General features: G+C 38.7%; 1 protein-coding gene across 1 annotated transcript; it reads right to left on the reverse strand.

Moving 5' to 3' along the window:
- Nucleotides 1-8,664: 8,664 nt before the first annotated feature.
- LOC101050136 (olfactory receptor 4N4C) lies at nucleotides 8,665-10,068 on the reverse strand. Its single transcript, XM_003935781.4, has one exon. The coding sequence runs from the start codon at nucleotides 9,981-9,983 to the stop codon at nucleotides 9,033-9,035; it is 951 nt and encodes a 316-aa protein (XP_003935830.3). The 5' UTR covers nucleotides 9,984-10,068; the 3' UTR covers nucleotides 8,665-9,032.
- Between the last annotated feature and the right edge of the window lie 9,114 nt (nucleotides 10,069-19,182).

A 19,182-nucleotide genomic window follows, 5' to 3' on the forward strand; every position in this document is an offset into this window, starting at 1 on the left:
TTATAATGGATAACATGTTATTACAATGGTTTATAAATAAATATGCATACATTTAAGGTTACATACTAAAAAACGTCTTATAGGAATAAATTTTTTAAGTTTGAAAATTGCTGGCCTACAACAAAATACAAACTGTAATAGGATACTTTTCATGTAATTTAACTAAACACCATATTTGTTTTAAATAAGTGCTCTAGCACATGGGGTGCAGAAAATCTTTGACAGAAAATGCTACTGTGACATTACCTAGAAAAGAAAGACAAGAAGTTAGAGAATGAGGGAAAGGAAGAAGAGAAAAACAGACAAATAAAAAAACAAGCAAGTAAACACCAAAATACAGGCTGCACATGTATATAGTGTCATCTTAGGGTACTTATTTTAAGAAGCATTCAAACCATCTGCTTTATGTGTCCCTAGAACTGAATAAAGTGGTTAACACAGAAATTTCTAGGTGTTACTAGAAGCCACAAGTGGAATTTATGAAAGTCATACTTTAACACATCATATATATATATGCAAATACAACATGAACACACACATATGCACACAAATACATACAAACACACGCAAAATTGTAAAAGGAAAAAATATTTTGTAGTCCATCCAAATGAGCTTTTCTGCTCATGTCTTAACCTTTCCCCTCATTGCCAGTCATTTGTCTCAACATTTATTCTACTCTCTGTGCCTATATAAATATTTCCTTAAATCGAGAGCCCCTTCTCTTGTTGACCCTTGAACAATGCAAGGGTTAGCGGGGCAGACCCTCTGTGCCATAAAAAAAAAAATAACATATAACTTGACTCCCTAAAGACTTAGTTTCTAATAGACTACTGTTGATCACAAGTTTTGCTGGTAACAAAAACAGTTGAATAACATTTATTTTTATGTTTTATGCATTATATACTATGTTCCTACAATAAACTAAGCTAAAGAAAAGAAAATGTAACAGAATCATAAGGAAAGGAAAATATAGATACTGTTCTTATCATTGTCATATTCCCTTTGAGTAGGCTGAGGAGAAGGGAAAGAAAGGGTTGGTTTTGCTGTCACAGGTGCGGCAGAGGTGGAAGAAAATCCACGTGTAAGTGGACCCATGTGGTTCAAACCCATGTTGTTCTGGGGTCAACTGTACTTACTTGTATGTTTTATACATCCCACATGCTCACATAGAGCGGTATTTAACGATATCCCTGAGACATTTGAAGATTTCTGAAGGACTTTGAAAGTGAAGGTTATAAGCTCTTCCACTCTGTCTGTGTCCCAGCCTTACTGTTATTTTTCCACTGTTTCTTAACAGACGGGATACTTGACATCTTTTTTTTTTTTTTAACTTTCTTTCCTGTCCCATTCCCACCTTTGAGTTATCTCTACCTTCTCTAAATGGTGGTTTTTGATTAGATGCACACACTAATCAGATGAACATTCCTCTAAGCAAAATAAAGTAAGTTTCTACCAAAAAAAAATCTATATAAGAAGGCATCATCAGAGTAAAGTGTTCTATTTTAGCCAAATGAGTAAGGAAAGTTGTGTCAAAAGAGTCTGTACCACATCTTCCCCACTGTATCTCTAATCCTTCTTGCCATTTCAGCTAATTCATAGATTAGCTGGCCATGATGACACACTACAGAAACAGGGAAGATGAAAGAGAAGGGGTCACCACATTCACAGGGTGGAGACACACAAACATCTCCAAGCAACTGTGTGTGTGCCTGCCTGGAGTCGGAGCTGTGGTCAGACCCGCTACTGGCGTCAGGTGTTTAGAGATCCTATGTGCACACTCCTCCTCTTTTTTTTTTTTTTCTTCATTTTTTTCTCTTTTTTTATTCATCAATAAGCAGTTCATTTTTTTTTTCTGGTTGTGATTTATTTTCCATGTTAATTTGTTGCCTTTTCTGTTCCCTCCTCTCTGTTTCTTTCTGATTCTGGCTCTTGTTATTGTGTTATCTTTAAATACTGTTCTTTATTCCCCAACAAGACTGAGAAATGTGTCTGTTTCTCACCATCTTCCATTTTATATATTTGGTCTACAAAATGAAAATGTATAATTTACTCTTTGGTAATAACTTTTTACTTTTAAGTGGTATTCTTCTTGCAATTGGCCAAATCTGAGTCACTTATCAATTTTATTATATATATACATATATATGTGTGTGTGTGTGTGTGTGTGTGCATATATATATATATATATTACTTGTAAGTGAATCTGATTAAAATGAGATGATTCACCTTTTTTTAAAAAAAGAAGTAACTATTAGCAGCATTCTAATGAAATAAATATATTGAATAAATAATTCAAAAATAGGACTATAATATTAGTAGTAGTAAGCTACTAGCTGCTCAGTTAGTTATTTAAGTATAGAATAATAAGTTTTATATGTTCTAAGAAGTGTGAATCAGGCTGAGAACATAATCAAATATTTAATTTATACTGATGCTGATGATGAGTGTATAAAGCACTAAGCAAATATATAACTCCTTAGCCAGAAAATTTATTCATCAATAAAATGGGATGGCCAGATTAAATGACTTCTGAACTCGATTTGAATGCCAGTTTTTTAGGCAATGTAATAACATAAAAGGATTCCTGGTTTGGGAATCATTTATCTGACTCTCATGCCTTGGCTTAACAATTAACTTATTGTGTGATTCTGGGAAAGTCACTTAGCTTTCAGAAGCCTGAGTTTTCTTTTGCCAAATAGATCAATGTATTGACTCTTTGGGTCTGATGGGGGTAACATGAGGATCAAATGAAGTGATTATGGTGTTAATATGTAATTCATTCAAGTATGCTTCAACCAAAGTTGATCCTGAAAATATTTAGACGTTAAAAGTAGTTAGACTGAATGGACAGAATGCTACTAGATCTTTTGTCAGTGTCTTTGGGTAAACCCCGGGATAATGGTAGTTGCATGAATCTGAGTAGCTAATAGTTGCGGAAGGTCAGTAATGCCTTCATTTAAAATTGCCGTTGCAGCTAGTGGTTTGTATGTCAAGCTTCTTTCAGTTCTACAACTTTTTGTCAAAATGCTATGAATGAATGATAGAATCACGTGCAACAGAAGAAACCTTCATACCTGCTGAGTGTGAAAATGAAGAGGTCAAGGACTTACCTTCTGCAAAATCATAAACTCTGTTAAGCTTTTCTCTGGAGCTTTTAGCCTACCATTTCTGCATCTGCCTCCCTTGTCTTTAATAAGGAAAACAATACATATCAGTCATTTGTGTGATACTTGGTTTTACACCAGATGTCAACTCTCCAGAGGCTACTGAAATTTTAACAGAATTAAAGGCTTTGTCCACCATTAAAGTAATCCCAAGTATTAAAAGCAGATGGAGATCTATCAGAGGAAAGAGTGCATAGTGCCCCACTGCTGAATTTAGACCTTAGCCTTTGGCTATTCCTGCTAATACTCTGACCTGTCTATTCAACTGCAATCTAAGATATCGGGTGAACAAGTAAAATAGTTGCAACAGTTTTTTTTTCTATTGTCCCTTTCTTTCTGTTTCTTGTAAGTATGAAGACCTCCAGAAATTTAAGTCTTCAGGGATCTTATGTTACTCTTACAAAGTAGCCATCTTCCCCCTCCTAGTAAGACTGATCATTTTTGACACTGTTCATAAATGTTCACTGTCACATGAGGAAACTTAGATTTTAAAATCTCTCTATTGCAAAGGAGAAAGCGCTTTTGGGATTTGAGACTACCACGACCCACTTCCAAAGGGAGTTATTAGGTAAACTATATTAGTTATCAACTAAATGAAGGAAAGAAAAATACCAGAGCTTTGCAACAACTAAATTTTTTTAAATGTGCCACATAATGCCAAGCTGAGTTACTTTCTAGTTCCAAAACAAAAACCCTATTGTTAATAAAACAGAACCCTATTCAGAAACATATTAGTCCAGAAGTAAACAGAAGTTAGAGATAAGTTGATTCACGTTATAAAAAATGCAAAAGGAGAAAAATAAATTAAAATATGAGAGATTATTACTTTGTACCAAAAAAGCAACAGGGCTAGGATGAGGCAAAATACATATATTTGAGTCTAGTTATATTATATACATATACACACACTAAATTTTTCAGTTAAAGGCTTCACCAAACTTTAGAGGGTGGCTGGCAAGATGATGGTATAGGAATAGCTTTGGTCTGCAACTCCCAGTGACCAATACAGGTGGCAGGTGATTTCTGCATTTCCAAATGAGGTACCCAGCTCATCTCATTGTGACTGCTTAGACAATGGATTCAACAGGAAGGGCAAGCAGAAGCAGGGTGGGGTGTCACTTCCCCAGGAAGCACAAAGAGTTGGGGAACTCCCTCCCCTAGCCAAGGCAAGCCCTGAGGGACTGTGCTTGAGAAATGGTACATTCCGGCCCAGATACTGCACTTTCTGACCGTCTTCACAACCCGCAGACTAGGAGATTTTCTCAGGTGCCTACACCACCAGAGCCCTGGGTTTCAAGGATAAAACTGGGCAGCCATTTGGGCAGACATCGAGCTAGCTGCAGGAGGTTTTTTTTGTTTTGTTTTGTTTTGTTTTTCATACCCCAGTTGTGCCTGGAAGGCCAGCAAGACAGAACCCTTCACTTCCCTGGAAAGGGGGCTGAAGCCAGAGAGCTAAGTGGTCTAGCTTAGGGGATTCTACCTTCTAATGCTTTTCCTTATCTTTTTATGTACCTGATTGCCTTGTCAATCTTGCACTACCAGGCAGGCTAAATGCTCCCCTTCTAAAGCCGCTTGCCTATCTATTGAAGGACGGGGTAGTCATAAAAAAGAATGAGATCATATCCTTTGCAGCAACATGCAGGAACCTGGAGGCCCTTTTTCTAAGTGAACTAACATAGGAGCAAAAAACCAAATACTGTATGTTCTTACTTTTAAATTGGAGATAAACACCGAATATACATGGACACAAAGAAAGGAACGGGAAATACCTGGGCCTAGTTGAGACTGAATGGTGGAGAAAGGGTGAGGATCAGAAAACTTTATATCAGGTACCATGCTTATTACCTAGGTGATAGATCTGTTCACCAAACACCCATGACAAGCAATTTACCTATATGACAAACCTGCACGTGTATCCCTGAACCTAAAAGTTAAATAATTAAAATTAAAAGTTATCCTAAAACAAATAAATAAGGAAAGCAGAAAAAAAAATCATTGTTTGGGGTCTAGCGGACTCATTTGGAGATAAGGGGACACTGGCTTTTTGAATTGCCAGCGTTCCTGCACTGATTCTTTCTCATCTGGAAGCATCGGTTTCTTTACCTGTGGTGTAATTTGAGTATGGTCTTTTGGCTTTGTGGATGTTTTCAGATAGCCAAGGCTTTGTGCCGTGTCTTTTATTTGTGGCTGGATTCTTTCCTTTGATTTCACTGGACGATAGTAGCAAAGTATTTTTGGTGCTGTAGCAGTTTTGGCTGCCTCCAGTAGATGCCACCTGAGTAATGGACGGTAGAGAAGCTCTTGCTCAGGCCTGTGGTTCATTTGTACTTCGTCACATCTACAGCCCTGGTCTGCGGCATCACGGGGAGAGAAGTGACCCCTTCAGCAGGTCCGCTCCTGAGCTTCGGGGGAACCCCCTCCGATCACCAGCACCGCACCCTCATTTGTTTCGCTGGGTGTTCCAGGCTGCGACCATGGCAGGGAGATGGGCCACAACTTTTCCAGGCTCGTCCTGCGAAGGCGGGTGTGCCCTGCTCCACAGCAGCCGGGGAACCCACGTGGTTATGCTTCTCAGTGCTCGGAGAGTGCGTTTCTCTTCCCGCTCCAGTGTTGGACCTGGGGCGAGCTCGGGCTTTGTATTCCCTCCCTGGCTTGGGAAGGCAGTAATGGGCAGTATCTTGGCGGTGGCGAGGGCAGATGTGAAACAAATGCTCGCATCTGGGTCCTGTCTGGTGAAGAGCAGCAGGGGTCAGAGGTTTGCAGGGAAGACAACCTGGCCTTTTCTCCCTAGGGCAGCTGCGGCCAGGTGCTGTGTTCCCTACTCAGCCTGGGGGGAGCAAGAGCTCGACACTGAGGTCACGACTGACGGCAGAGAGCCCGTCGGTTGTCTCTGGGAGCTCTACCCCCGAGAAACTCGGGGCCGCCACAGAATGAAAGCTCAGGTATGGGTGGGGCAGTTGTGCTGGGACCCCAGGCTGGGAGGCCCTGCCCAGTGAGGAGTAGCTGGGACAGGGACCCACGTGGAAACAGCGTGGCCGCTTTTCCCTGTGACAGCTGTGCTTATGACAGCCAGCGTGCTGAAGGTCTAGGACAGCTCCTGTGCTCTTGGATCCCTCCCCAGCCACAGGGCAGCATGCCGTAGACCGCAGCACCAGAAATCTCAGGCCTGTTGTTGACAGCTGGGAGTTCCTTCCCGAAGAAATAGAGAACTCTGACTGGCCTGGGGGTTCAGGTGGGAGCAGGGTGACTGCGTGGGGAACCCAGGTCAGTGGGCTTTGCCTGGAGCGGTGAAGCAAGCAGGGCCTGCAGTCAGTCTGCTCCTCAGCACCGTGGATACAGCCCCTATTCTAGGGGCAGGCGAGACAGCTGGCCTCTCTTGCTGGTGGGACTATAGCAGCTGGCACCAAGGTGCTCAGGGCCCCAAGGCCCAGGGAGCTCCAGGTGGGCCTAGCTGCAGCTCTGCCCAGACTCCAGTCATCTCTCTGTGTTGGTCTGGAAGCTCTCCGGGCTCACGGGAGATCTCCTGTGCTAGGACTGCAAAGGCCCATGGCACAGGTGTGGGTCCCAGGAGGTTCTCACTCATCCTTTTCCTATGTTAGGGAGCCTCTCCTGGCTCTATGCCAATCCTGGGTGGACTGCTTTCCTGCATGGCTCCTTTCTGCTGTCCATGGATTGCAGTTGCTTCCTTGATGTCTCCTAACACGGCCTCATGGACAATCCACTAGGAGAGCTAGTGTTTACTCACCACGTGTCTCCCTCTCCATGAGTGGTACATGAGAGCTGCTTCTGGCATCTCTCTCTATTCCGTACTTTTTGGATGATAATACATGAGCAACATTTTTCTACATGCTAATCAAAATCAGTGGTTTTTATTTCTATGGTTGATTTTTAAGGATAAAGTTATTTTCATGTTTATAAGCCTTTTCATTTTTTCCTTTTTTCATTGCCCACATTTCCTTCTATCTACCTATTTCATATTCATTTAAGCAAATTATTTATGTATTAGATAAATATTTTATCATTTATATCCATTTCTTTAATACTTTTTAATTTTTTATGCATGGATGCTCTCATATAATCTTTGAGTAGGGAGAAAATACTCAATTTACATGTAAACCTTATAATCGTGCAGAAAATAATCTCCACATCTATGATAGACATATTTTCAACATCTTTCTGCCTTTTGCCCATATAAATTTTTCATTTTTACATATAATATACTCATACAAAATCTAATTTGGAAAAAATAATGAGAGAGTGCGAATAACATGAGAGGCACTCTCCACAATTCTCTTTATGCCAGACCACAGCTGATTGATGATTCCTTGAGCCAAGACCTGGGAAAGCGGCTTCTTGCCCTCTCCGTCTCCTGGTTATTGCAAGGATAGGTCACTTAGCAGGTTCTGCAGTGCTTTTCTGGCAACGATTTCTATAATAGATGCACAGCATAAATAATGGTCTTCTATACTTGAAACAATTTTATAAGTACCTAACTTCTCACATTCAACTCCACTATTAATAGAGAAGTGATTAAGAATTTATTTTTAGACAACTAGAAAGGGCAAAAGAGTCCTCAAAAAGGCTGTTTTTAAAAAATAAAAAAGCAGCCCCTAAACCATTTTTTTCTAACAGAAAGCAGCTTGAAAAGCCAAGCTGCAAACATAGATACGTAAATTAGAGGCTTGCAGATGTAAATGCAGGTAACTAAGAGTCAGATCCACTCAATATGACAGTTCCGGCTCCCTGCTCCCTTTCCTACAGCCTGGTAGAAGCCACACTTGCATAATAAAAGATTAGGGTGGGAGGGCCAGGCTTTTCATGGGTTATGTGAATAACACACCTAGTCAAATAAATCCCCTGGGCCCTGTGCAAAGCAGACACCACCTCCTTGAGCCTCCCAATATAACTGACTGCTTTCCCCACAAGTGGGGTTATTCCATTCAGAGCCCTCCTCCCTCTGTATAGCGGAGCTGTTCTCTTCTTTCTTGCCTATCAAACTTTCCACTCCATGTGTGTAATTCATGTTGTTAATCTGCACAGCACGAGACAACAAACCACAGGTATCGCCCCAGACAACGAAGCTGCTTCACTATGTTGAAAATAACTGGAATGATTTATGTAATTACGATATAATCTGTAGTACTAAATATTTAATAATGTCTAATAATCATCATGAATCTCTAAAGAAAAAACAAGTGAAATAATTTTATGACATTTTCCATGAAACAAATTGGCTTTCTTATCGCTCGCTACCAAATTTGGAGGGAAAATATATATTTATTTATATATTGATTAAATATAAATATAAATTTATAAATATATAAAACATGCAATATATATTTATATATGTAATATATATTTATATAATATGAAATGTATATTTATAAATATGCATATTTATAAATATCTTTTAAAATATATTTTTAAAATATATTTTATATATACGAAAGACTATATATATAGTCTTTTTCACAACATACCTGCAACGTACATGTGGTTTATGTTTTACAGCTTATTAATATCGGCCTAAAATCTTGCTGGTGTTGCTCTAACCCATAGAGGAAAGCATTGTAGATGAATTACACCTTTGCTTAAAACGTTAAAGTGGATTCTTACCACAATTAAAATACAAAAAAATTCTTAGACTAAAAGACCCTTGCAGTCACATAAAACTTAACCCCTAAATTTTTCACACTTATTCATTATATTTCAACCATTCTGGGGTTTCTTTATATTATTTAAATATAATAAGTTTATTCTCTCATTACACATACTCTCCCACATTGCCTACAAGACAAATGGGAGGTACTCAACGAAAAACAGGATTTGTTAAATGAGTGAATGAATTCCAGCCAGAATTCCTCCTTCTCAGTTTCTCATTATAGAGTCCATCTGACAAACTATATGTCTACTCAGTAACCTCTTCATGGAAGTTTTCACTTCCTGATTGCGAAGGGTATAAATCATAGGATTCATCAATGGAAAGATCACTGTATGAAAGAAAGAAACCACCTTGTCAGCTGGTAAGGCCCTGAAGGGGCGAGTGTAGATGAAGATAGCAGGTCCAAACATAAGAAGTATAATAATGACATGAGTGGTACACGTGGATATGGCCTTGTTCTTCCCTGCAGAAGCTGACCTACGAACATAGCAGAGGATGACTGCATAGGAGGCCAGAAGCCCCAGGAAGCACAGGAGTGTCATCAGGCCACTGTTGAAGACCATCAGAAGCTCCACCACAAATGTGTCGGTGCAGGCCAGCTTGATGACCTGTGGGACATCACAGAAGAAGTTGTCCAGCTGGTTTGGGCCACAAAAAGGCAAGCGGAGGATGAGGACCACCTGGATAATGGAGTGGACAAAACCCCCAAGCCACAGAGCCAATAACATTGCATAACAGGCTCTAGGGTTCATGACAGTTGAATAGTGCAAAGGCCGGCAGATGGCGATGTAGCGGTCAAAGGCCATCACAACAAGGAGCAGTCCCTCCCCTCCTCCAAGCAAGTGCAAGAAAAAGAGCTGAGTGATGCAGCCTCTGTAGGAGATGACCTTCTTCTCAGAGAGGAAGTCCACCAGCATCCTGGGAGCCACAATGAAGGAGTAGGAAGCATCCAGGAAGGCCAAGTTGCCCAGAAAGAAGTAGAGTGGGGCTGTGAGCCCAGGGTCTGACTGTACAGTGAAAATGATGAGGAAATTACCAGGAAGGATGATAAGATAGAAAATTAAGATCAGCACAAAGACCAAGAGCTGAATATCTTGAGACTGAGTCAGACCCAGGAGGATAAATTCTGTCACTACTGTGTTGTTTTCTATCTTCATTTCCTCTGCCTATAGAATATCAATCAAAGAGTTTATTTTCATGTGTTACATCTAGATTATAGTTCTTGAACTAAACACAAGATATGCCACATTTATATTAGTCTATCTCAACAACAATTTCAAAGAAGAAATCATTTCTACCCTTTATGCTTCCTCATTTCATGATGGCCAACACTCTGGTCCTGAAGCCATGCTCTTCCTTCTGTTTCAGTCCTGTGCTTCTGTTTGCTTCTTCTCACTCATGTGAGACTTGAATGCTACTGTTCTGAATGTTCCTGATTTGTATGAGGCATAGGAAAAATTTTCTGACTGAAAGAAAACTTAACCCCAGTTATCAAGGTCTTCATGTTTTGCTTTGAATGGAGGATGAGCTGAGATTGACAGCAAAGAATGACAGAGCTTTTCAAGGGAACAGAAACGTTCCATTTTTAATTATAATGGTTATATGTATCTATTTTTGTCAAAACTTATTGAACTATTGAACTGTACAGCAATTAGTACAAATTATTTTATATAAATGATACCTTAGGAATTTTTATCTAAAAACTTTGATAAAAGCAACTACACTTACGAGAAATAATTCCCTTTTCTCTATAGAACATCAACCAAACAAACTGGTCTAAATAAAAAGACTCTCAGTAATGCTGGAGAAAACAAGACCTGATGCTTCTGTGTACAGCGGGTTCGAATTGAGACTGTGCTCATTCCTGGGGATGTGCATGACAATTTATTGGTATAAAAGCAATAATAGGAGAATTTCTACACATATATTATCATATCCTATTGTTTAAATTTTATTTTTGAACATTTTACAGTTTATATAGAATCATGATATAAATGAATATGAAATACAGCTCAAAAAATGGTTTGTGGTTGAAATAAAAAAAATTTAAAGCTAAAGATCTTGAGTTATAACAAAACACTACAATTGGATACAGAAAAATATTTCATATGCTTCTGTTACACGGTACATTTGTTTTTAAATAAGGTGGAATATGAAATGTAGACTAGAGGGAAACAGAAGTTCATTAACTAACTGAATGAGGAGACAGCATGTGAGAGGGAAAGGAAAAAACAAAGTTCCAAATTAAGAAATCAAAGAGGCCGGGCGCGATGGCTCAAGCCTGTAATCCCAGCACTTTGGGAGGCCGAGGCGGGTGGATCACGAGGTCAAGAGATCAAGACCATCCTGGTCAACATGGTGAAACCCCGTCTCTACTAAAAATACAAAAAAAAAAAAAAAACTAGCTGGGTGTGGTGGCGCGTGCCTGTAATCCCAGCTACTCAGGAGGCTGAGGCAGGAGAATTGCCTGAACCCAGGAGGCGGAGGTTGCGGTGAGCCGAGATCGCGCCATTGCACTCCAGCCTGGGTAACAAGAGCGAAACTCCGTCTCAAAAAAAAAAAAAAAAAAAAAAGAAATCAAAGAAAATATTTATAATGATGCATCTATTGAAACATCAAACGATATGTTTTTTTAAATATATCTAATACTAATAGATTGAATAACAGCAGAGATTTTCAGATATGGTCAACATTGGGAATTATGACAGCAGGACCTAGGCCGGGCACTGTGGCTCACACCTGTTATCCCACCATTTTGAGAGGCCAAGGCAGGTGGATCACTTGAGGTCAAGAGTTCAAGATCAGCTCTGCGAAATCCTGTTTCTACTAAAAAATACAAAATTTAGCTGGGTGTGGTGGCAGGAGCCTGTAGGTGCGAGCCACTACAGAGGCTGAAGCATGAGAGTTGCTGGAACCTGGGAGAGGGAGGTTGCAGTGAGCCCAGATCACACCACTGCATTCCAGCCTAGGCAATAGAGCATGACTCTGTCTCAAAAAAAAAAAAAAAAGCAAAAAAATCACACATGTATGTACATAATACAGATACACATGAAGACACACAAACACACACACAAAAACACATGTCCTAACCAAAGCAGAAGCATAAAAATTTGCATATGGTATCCTTCCTCTTTTCTTATATATATATATATATTTTTTGGCACTTGGCCATTTATTGACCTTAATATTTATCATTCTTTCTGTGCATGTAAAGCCTGCTAATAGAAAAGTCAGGAATCCCTCTCTGCTTACTCTTAAGTTGTATGCATCTTGCACATTATAATGTAGTTGGTTATTTCACACTCTTTTAAAAACTGAGGATGTATTTGGGTCATAGGAGAAACTTTTAAGTACCTCTGAGATTGGGAGTTTTAAGTTGTTGTACTATACCTTGCATTTCATTCCTAGCACCCACTTCTGTTCTCCTATTGACTCTGTCACATCTGGAACTCACTACCATCAGATATCTCTGATCCACTGTGTTCCCTTTGTATACTTCCCTCTAAGCTCTTTTGTTGTACTGATAGTGCTCACATCATGCTCGTTATAGATCCAGAGACCAAATACATACATATTCACAAGACAGACATTCCTCTAGGTAGAATGAAGTAACTCTCAGCAAAACAAAAACACAGAAATTCCTGCAAAGACAAGTTTGGTCTTGTCTAACTATATTAGAAGGACCTAACTGTATTAGAAGGACCACTGTCTGTGGAAGCCAAAATAGAAATCTGAATGCCTGCCACTCCCTCTACCCAAGATTTCAGTTTCAACAGAAACAAAATTTTATCTGGCTCTGAAAATGCTGGAGCAGCACAGAGGAGGAAAGCGTGATGGGTGGGGGCGCACACATGTTCCAGCTAACTGCTGCTCTTTGTACTGTTCATGCTTAGAGTCCAGGCTCTTGTTAGAAAGTTCATGAAGCAGGTGCTTGGAGGCTTGATTCCCATCCACAGGCACTAATTCACTCATTTTTCTTTATATTTCCTCATGCTTCCTTTTAAGATATTTATTTTATTATTTTCCATTCCTGTCTCACTAAATATTTCTATACTTTATGTTTTAAGTTATACTTTTACACTTGAGTTGCTTTTTCTCTATTGTATTTTCTCTTTTTCTCTCTCATATTTGTTCTCTAATGATTCCCCTTTCTTTTCTCTTATCTCTTTTATTTTTCTCCTTTGTTGCTTTTATTTTTCAACGTTCTTGCAGTTTCCAATATTTTTTCCACTCACTTTTCTTGTCTTCTCATTTCTCCTTTATTAGATCTCATGCTTGCCTTACCATTAATTCTGAGAAGCATCACTATTGTTTTCTTTTGAAACAATGGTAAGGACAGCACATGAAGTTTCTTCACTCCAATTGTTTTAAGGGTCAAAAATAACTAACTCATCTTTCAGTACTAAATTACTTTCCTTAAATAGTATCCTCTTTAAAATATACTGTGTGAATACTTTTAAATTATTTCCCACTACCTCAAATATGTTGTCTGTTTGTAACTAATCTTAATAAAAGTGGCAATATTTACCTTTGTGCTTGAAAGAAATTTCTCATTAATCTACCATACCAGCAAAAATATATTTTATAAACATCCCCAAAATAAGAATAAGAATATGATGTCTATTAATACGTACTATCTAGTTTGTAACCCATAATGTATATAATATCTAGTTTTGTGTTCTGAGAAAAGTGGATAAAGTTAAAGAGTGTCATCAAATCATTAACAGGTACCAATGTTTATAACGCCACAGTTTCATAATGGACGTCATAGAAAAAGCCCTTGTTTAAGCATCTCTCTATCTGAATTTAAGTTCTTCATCCTGGAATTTTTTTAACCCTGAGATCTTGGGAAGGTCACTCGTCTTCATTAGCCTGAGTTATTTTGTCTCACTGTGTTGATTTGCAAATATAATAAGATGAAAATGATACACTAAGTAGCATATTGAAATCTGACTAAACCAAAATCAAATCAGGAAAAACATAGATATTAAGAGGAACGTTAGTTTCTAAGAAGTAAGTACATAATATAGATCCTCTGTTCCTGCCTTTGAAATGAGTTTCTGGGGTAAAGGTAGCTGTGTAAATGTAAGAGATTACAAGAAAAGAATTTATGGAGGTTTCACTTCAGCCAGCTGTCAAAGCCCTATTGGTATATGGAGAGACTATTTGCAAAAGAACCTCTCATCCCAGCAGGTGTGCAAATAGTCAGAGCTAGTCTCCTGCAAAATCATGAAGTTGGTAAAGATTTTCTTTGCATCCTAGCATTTCTGCATTGGTTATGATTTCTGTTTCTTCACATCTTTCAGTTAATAGATATAGGCTTCGGATCAAGTATAAACATTCCCAAGTCAATGTTAATAAAGGCTTTATATATTCCCAATAAATGAATTCTAAATATTAGGAGAAACTGGAGCTATATTATTAAGAACAGATAAAAGGTGCTACTGTATTATTGAATTCAGATTTAACATATTAATCTATTTCTGTTATAATTCTGATCTTTGCATTTCAAGGCAGCAGATGACCCACCTGAGATGTTGCAATATCTGTTTCCATTTCTTCCAGATTTATGTTCCTTATAAATATGAAGAATGGCAAAAAACATTTACCTCTCTAGTAATCGAATGCTCCTCTCACACAGCAGATATCACCTCCCTCTAATAGAAGGAACAATAACTGTTTTTTCCTGACTTCATTCTTAAATACCTCTTCTCACAGAGGAATCTCTTACACTTTGAAATATACAACCAATCTGTGAAGCAATGGAGAATGTACTTTGGGAATTGGAAGGCTAACAAAACTGCAAAACATTTTCCATGGGAATTGTTGGAATGCCAACAAAATATAGTCAAAGAATGAGACTAGAAACGTGTTATACCTAAATAGTCAAGTAGATATGATTTAAAAGTCACTATGTCACTTCTAAGTTTTAAAATCAACATTCAATCAGTGACAGAGATTACAGAATAGCCAGCATGTTTTATAGCTTCATGTGGACAGAAAGTCAAAAGAGGTTATTTCATTTCTTACATTACTATTTTTTAAATATATAATAGGAAATCATTGATATATCAAGAAAGGAAGTAATGTGGTCAGGTAGGTAGTATGTTAAATTCAGTATATTTCTGGTGACAAAGAAATAGGAAAAGAAAAATAAATGATATTCCCAAATACCCTTTGACATATTCCTTCTTAGAGAGAGAAACTGCATGTTGTAGGACTAATTCCTCACAAAGAGATATAATCTTAAATATAACCTGTTGTGGTCTTGGCATTTGTTGACAAAACTATTTTTTAATTAGAGAAGAAAAGTTCTGTGTGTAATATATACAGATAGACAGAAGCATAGAATATTAAAAAGATAGCTATCATTTCTGGGTGAATTTTATATTTTTATTTTTTTCATGTTATATTTTTCTTCATTGCCTGAATTAGTTGTAATAAACACATCATTTTTATAATCAGAATAAAAGTAAATCTGTATAAAGACTAGTACATTGAAGTATAACTGTCCCAAATCTTAGTTTACATAATGTTATTTTCATATACTTCGCTTCTTTTTCTAAACATGTTTGTTGTTGCTGCTATCTTTTAGCAGATGTTTATTTAGATTTACCCACATATTTGCTATTCCTTTTCTGATGTTTCTGATCTCCTATCTGCAATCACATTCTTGTTTCAACCACATCACTTTAAATTTCTTTCAGTGATTGTGTGCTTGTGGCAAATTCTCTGTTCCTGTTTTTCTGAAGATGCTTTTGATTATATTTTCACAGAGATGAAAACTATTTTCTCTTGCCATAATATAACTCTTCTCTGGTTTACATTTTTGTTGTTAAAGAAATAAGATCAGCCAGGTGTGGTGGCTCATGCCTGTAACCCCAGAAATTTGGGAGGATGAGGTGGGTGGATCACTTGAGGCCAGGAGTCCAAGACCAGCTTGGCCAACATAGTGAAACCCCTTCTCTAGTAAAAATACAAGAATTACTCGAGTGTGGAGGCACAGGCCTATAATCCCAGCTACTCAGGAGGCTGAGGCAAGAGAATCACTTGAACCTGGGAGGCGAAGTCTTCAGTACGCTGAGATGGGAGGGCTACAGATTGAGACTCCACGTGAAGAAAGCAAGCAAGAGAAGGAAGGAAGGAAGGAAGTGAGGGACGGGAGGGAGGGAGGGAGGGAGGGAAAGAAGGAAGGAAGCAGGGAGGGAAGGAGATTATCCTTGCCTTTCCCTTGAAGAGGGAAGAAAGAAGAAGAAGGAGGAGGAGGAGGAGCAGGAAAGAAAGAGACAGAGAGAAAGGAAGAAAGAAAGAGAGAGAGAGAGGGAGGGAGGGAGGGAATCGGGGTGGGAGGGAAGGAAAGGAAGGAAAGAGGAGGGAGGGAGGGAGACATATTTTCCTTACTGCCTTTCCCTTGAAGATGAGCTCTGCTTTCAAAATCTGCTTGGTTGTCTTTATTGTTCCACAACGATGTGCCCAAATGTGCCTATTTTTGTTTTTTATTATTTTGTTTGTTTTTTTGGTGGCAGGGTCTGACTCTGTGGCTTAGGCTGAAGGGTAGGGCAGTGTTGTGATCATAGCTCACTACAGCCTTGAACTGTCAGGCTCTGTTGATCTCTCACCTTAGCCTGCAGAGTACCTGGGACTATAATTAGGCATCACCACCCTGGCTAATTTTTTTCATTTTTTAGTAGAGACTGGGTTTCGACATGTTGTTGGTCTGGTCTCAAACTCCTGGGCTCAAGTGATCTGCTGGCCTTGGCCTTTCAAACTGCTGAGATTACAGGCATGAGTCACCACACCTGCCCCCTAAATGTGTATTTTAAAACATTTATCCTATTAATATTTTGTTGGGATTCCTGATTATGAAGTTCGGTGTCTTTTATTAGCTTTGAAAAAATTTCAGCAATATTTCTTCAATATAGCATCCACTACATTTTATTTATCCTCTCCTTTGAAATTCATAGATATATTTAGATCTTCTTTTTCTATTTGCAATGTCTCTTAGTCTCTTTTATACTATTATGTCTCTTCCCTGCATAATTTAGTTCCTTAGCAGTACATGCTAAGTTACTGATTCTATCTAATTTACAATTAAATACATTTGTTGAATTTTTCATCTGAATCTGAATTTCTCTTTTTCTTAAGATTTTCTGTTTATTTTTGCAGCATCTTTATCCTTCTTCATATTTCCATTCCTTTGTTTTTCTAAACATATCAAACTTACTTAATTTGCACTCTATATCTCTTTTGTGGTTTTGATCTTTCTCTGTGTTGTTCTGATTCTCCCTCACAGAGCCTTGCTTTATTGCATATTCACTCATTTCTGACTGTGAACTCTTACGTCTTGAAAGTTTATCTGTAGAATATTTTGAGTCCTGGAATAAACATAAGAACTTCCAGAAGATATTGGTGTTTCCTTCTGTAAAGAGACATGCCAACGCGGGAACCAGAAACTTGGAACAAAATTATTAGCATGCAGTGAACAAAATGATCAACTTGCAATAAATTTCAAACACAAAAAATATATGGGATCCCACTTGTGTTTCATTAATTTTTCTTTTTTCTCTTTTGCATTTTTGAGGTGGTGGGATTTTTTTGAAAATTATTTTATACTGCCCTAAGAATATACCCTTTGGGGCTTCAGCTAGTTTTGGAATATATCATTGGGTGAATATACCATGGTGTGAATCCTGGGATTTGTCTGCTATCCACCTGCAGCCCTACCACCAGGCTTGAAAACAGAACATAAGTCTTCACAATGAAAGCTGATTTCTGTTCATTTATTTCTCTGGGTTCCTAAGTTTATAATATTTTTAAAGATTTTTAGCCAAAATGTCTTTTTTTTTTTTTCTTTTTAGTGACAGATCCACAGGGTGGAAATGGAGAAACAGTTCTACGGTTTCTGCATTGTCACAGCAGACAGCACTTACACAGTTCTGCCTTGCTTACCTTAGTTTTAGTCTTAGGTTTATACTTTAGTAAGCCAATATTATATTAAATACAGCCTCCCTCTCATCCACAGTGTTGCTTTCTGTAGTTTCTCTTGTCCATGGTCAACCTCAGTCCAAAAAGTGTTACATGGAAAATTCCAGCAATAAACAATTCCTAAGTTTTAAATTATGCCTCATTCTAAGTGGCGTGATGAAATCTCAAGCTGTCCTTCTCCATCCTTCCAGGGATGTGAGTCATCCCTTTGCCCAGTGTATCCATGTTGTACATGCCACCTGCATGCTGGTCACTTGGTAGCCACCTTGGTTATCAGTGAGACAGCATCCCAAGTGCTTGCGTTCAAGTAATCCTTATTCTATTTAATAGTGGTCCCAAAGTGTGAGAGTAGTAATGCTGGCGTATTGTTATAATTTTTCTATTTTATTGATAGTTGTCATAAATCTATTAATGTGCCTAATTTATAAATTAAACTTCCGGGCGCGGTGGCTCACGCCTGTAATCCCAGCACTTTGGGAGGCCGAGGCGGGTGGATCACGAGGTCAAGAGATCGAGACCATCCTGGTCAACATGGTGAAACCCCATCTCTACTAAAAATACAAAAAAATTAGCTGGGCATGGTGGCATGTGCCTATAGTCCCAGCTACTCGGGTGGCTGAGGCAAGAGAATTGCCTGAACCCAGGAGGTGGAGGTTGCGGTGAGCTGAGATCGCGCCAGTGCACTCCAGCCTGGGTAACAAGAGCGAAACTCCGTCTCAAAAAAAAAAATAAATAAAATAAAAAATAAATTAAACTTTATCATAGGCATGTATGTATAGAAAAAAATAGTATATACAGGGTTTGGTACTATCCATGGTTTCTGGCATCCACAGGTATCTTGGAACACATCTCATATGGATAAACACCACATGTTCTCACTCATAAGCGGGTGTTAAACAATGAGAACACATGGACACAGGGAGGGGAACATCACACACTGGGGCCTATTGGAGGGTGGGAACTAGAGGAGGGATAGCAGGGGGTGGGAGGATTGGGGAGGGATAACATTAGGAGAAATACCTAACACAGTGACAGAGGGATGGATGTAGCAAACCACCATGGCATGTGTGTACCTACGTAAGAATCCTGCATGACCTGCACATGTACCCCAGAACTTAAAGTATAATAATAAAAAATATTATGAAAAAAAGACGACGACTGTATAAATATATATACATACGCACCCAACCTTTTGTCCTAGTCACCTGGCTGACAGAAATTCGTTCGCTGATTATCTCTTCAAACGAGGTCTTAAAAACAACGTTCTCGCCTGTAATCCCAGCACTTTGGGAGGCCGAGGTGGGCGAATCACGAGGTCAAGAGATCGAGACCATCCTGGCCAACATGGTGAAACCCCGTCTCTTCTAAAAA

Source organism: Saimiri boliviensis, chromosome 2 (assembly GCF_048565385.1).
Source record: "Saimiri boliviensis isolate mSaiBol1 chromosome 2, mSaiBol1.pri, whole genome shotgun sequence".
NCBI lineage: Eukaryota > Metazoa > Chordata > Mammalia > Primates > Cebidae > Saimiri > Saimiri boliviensis.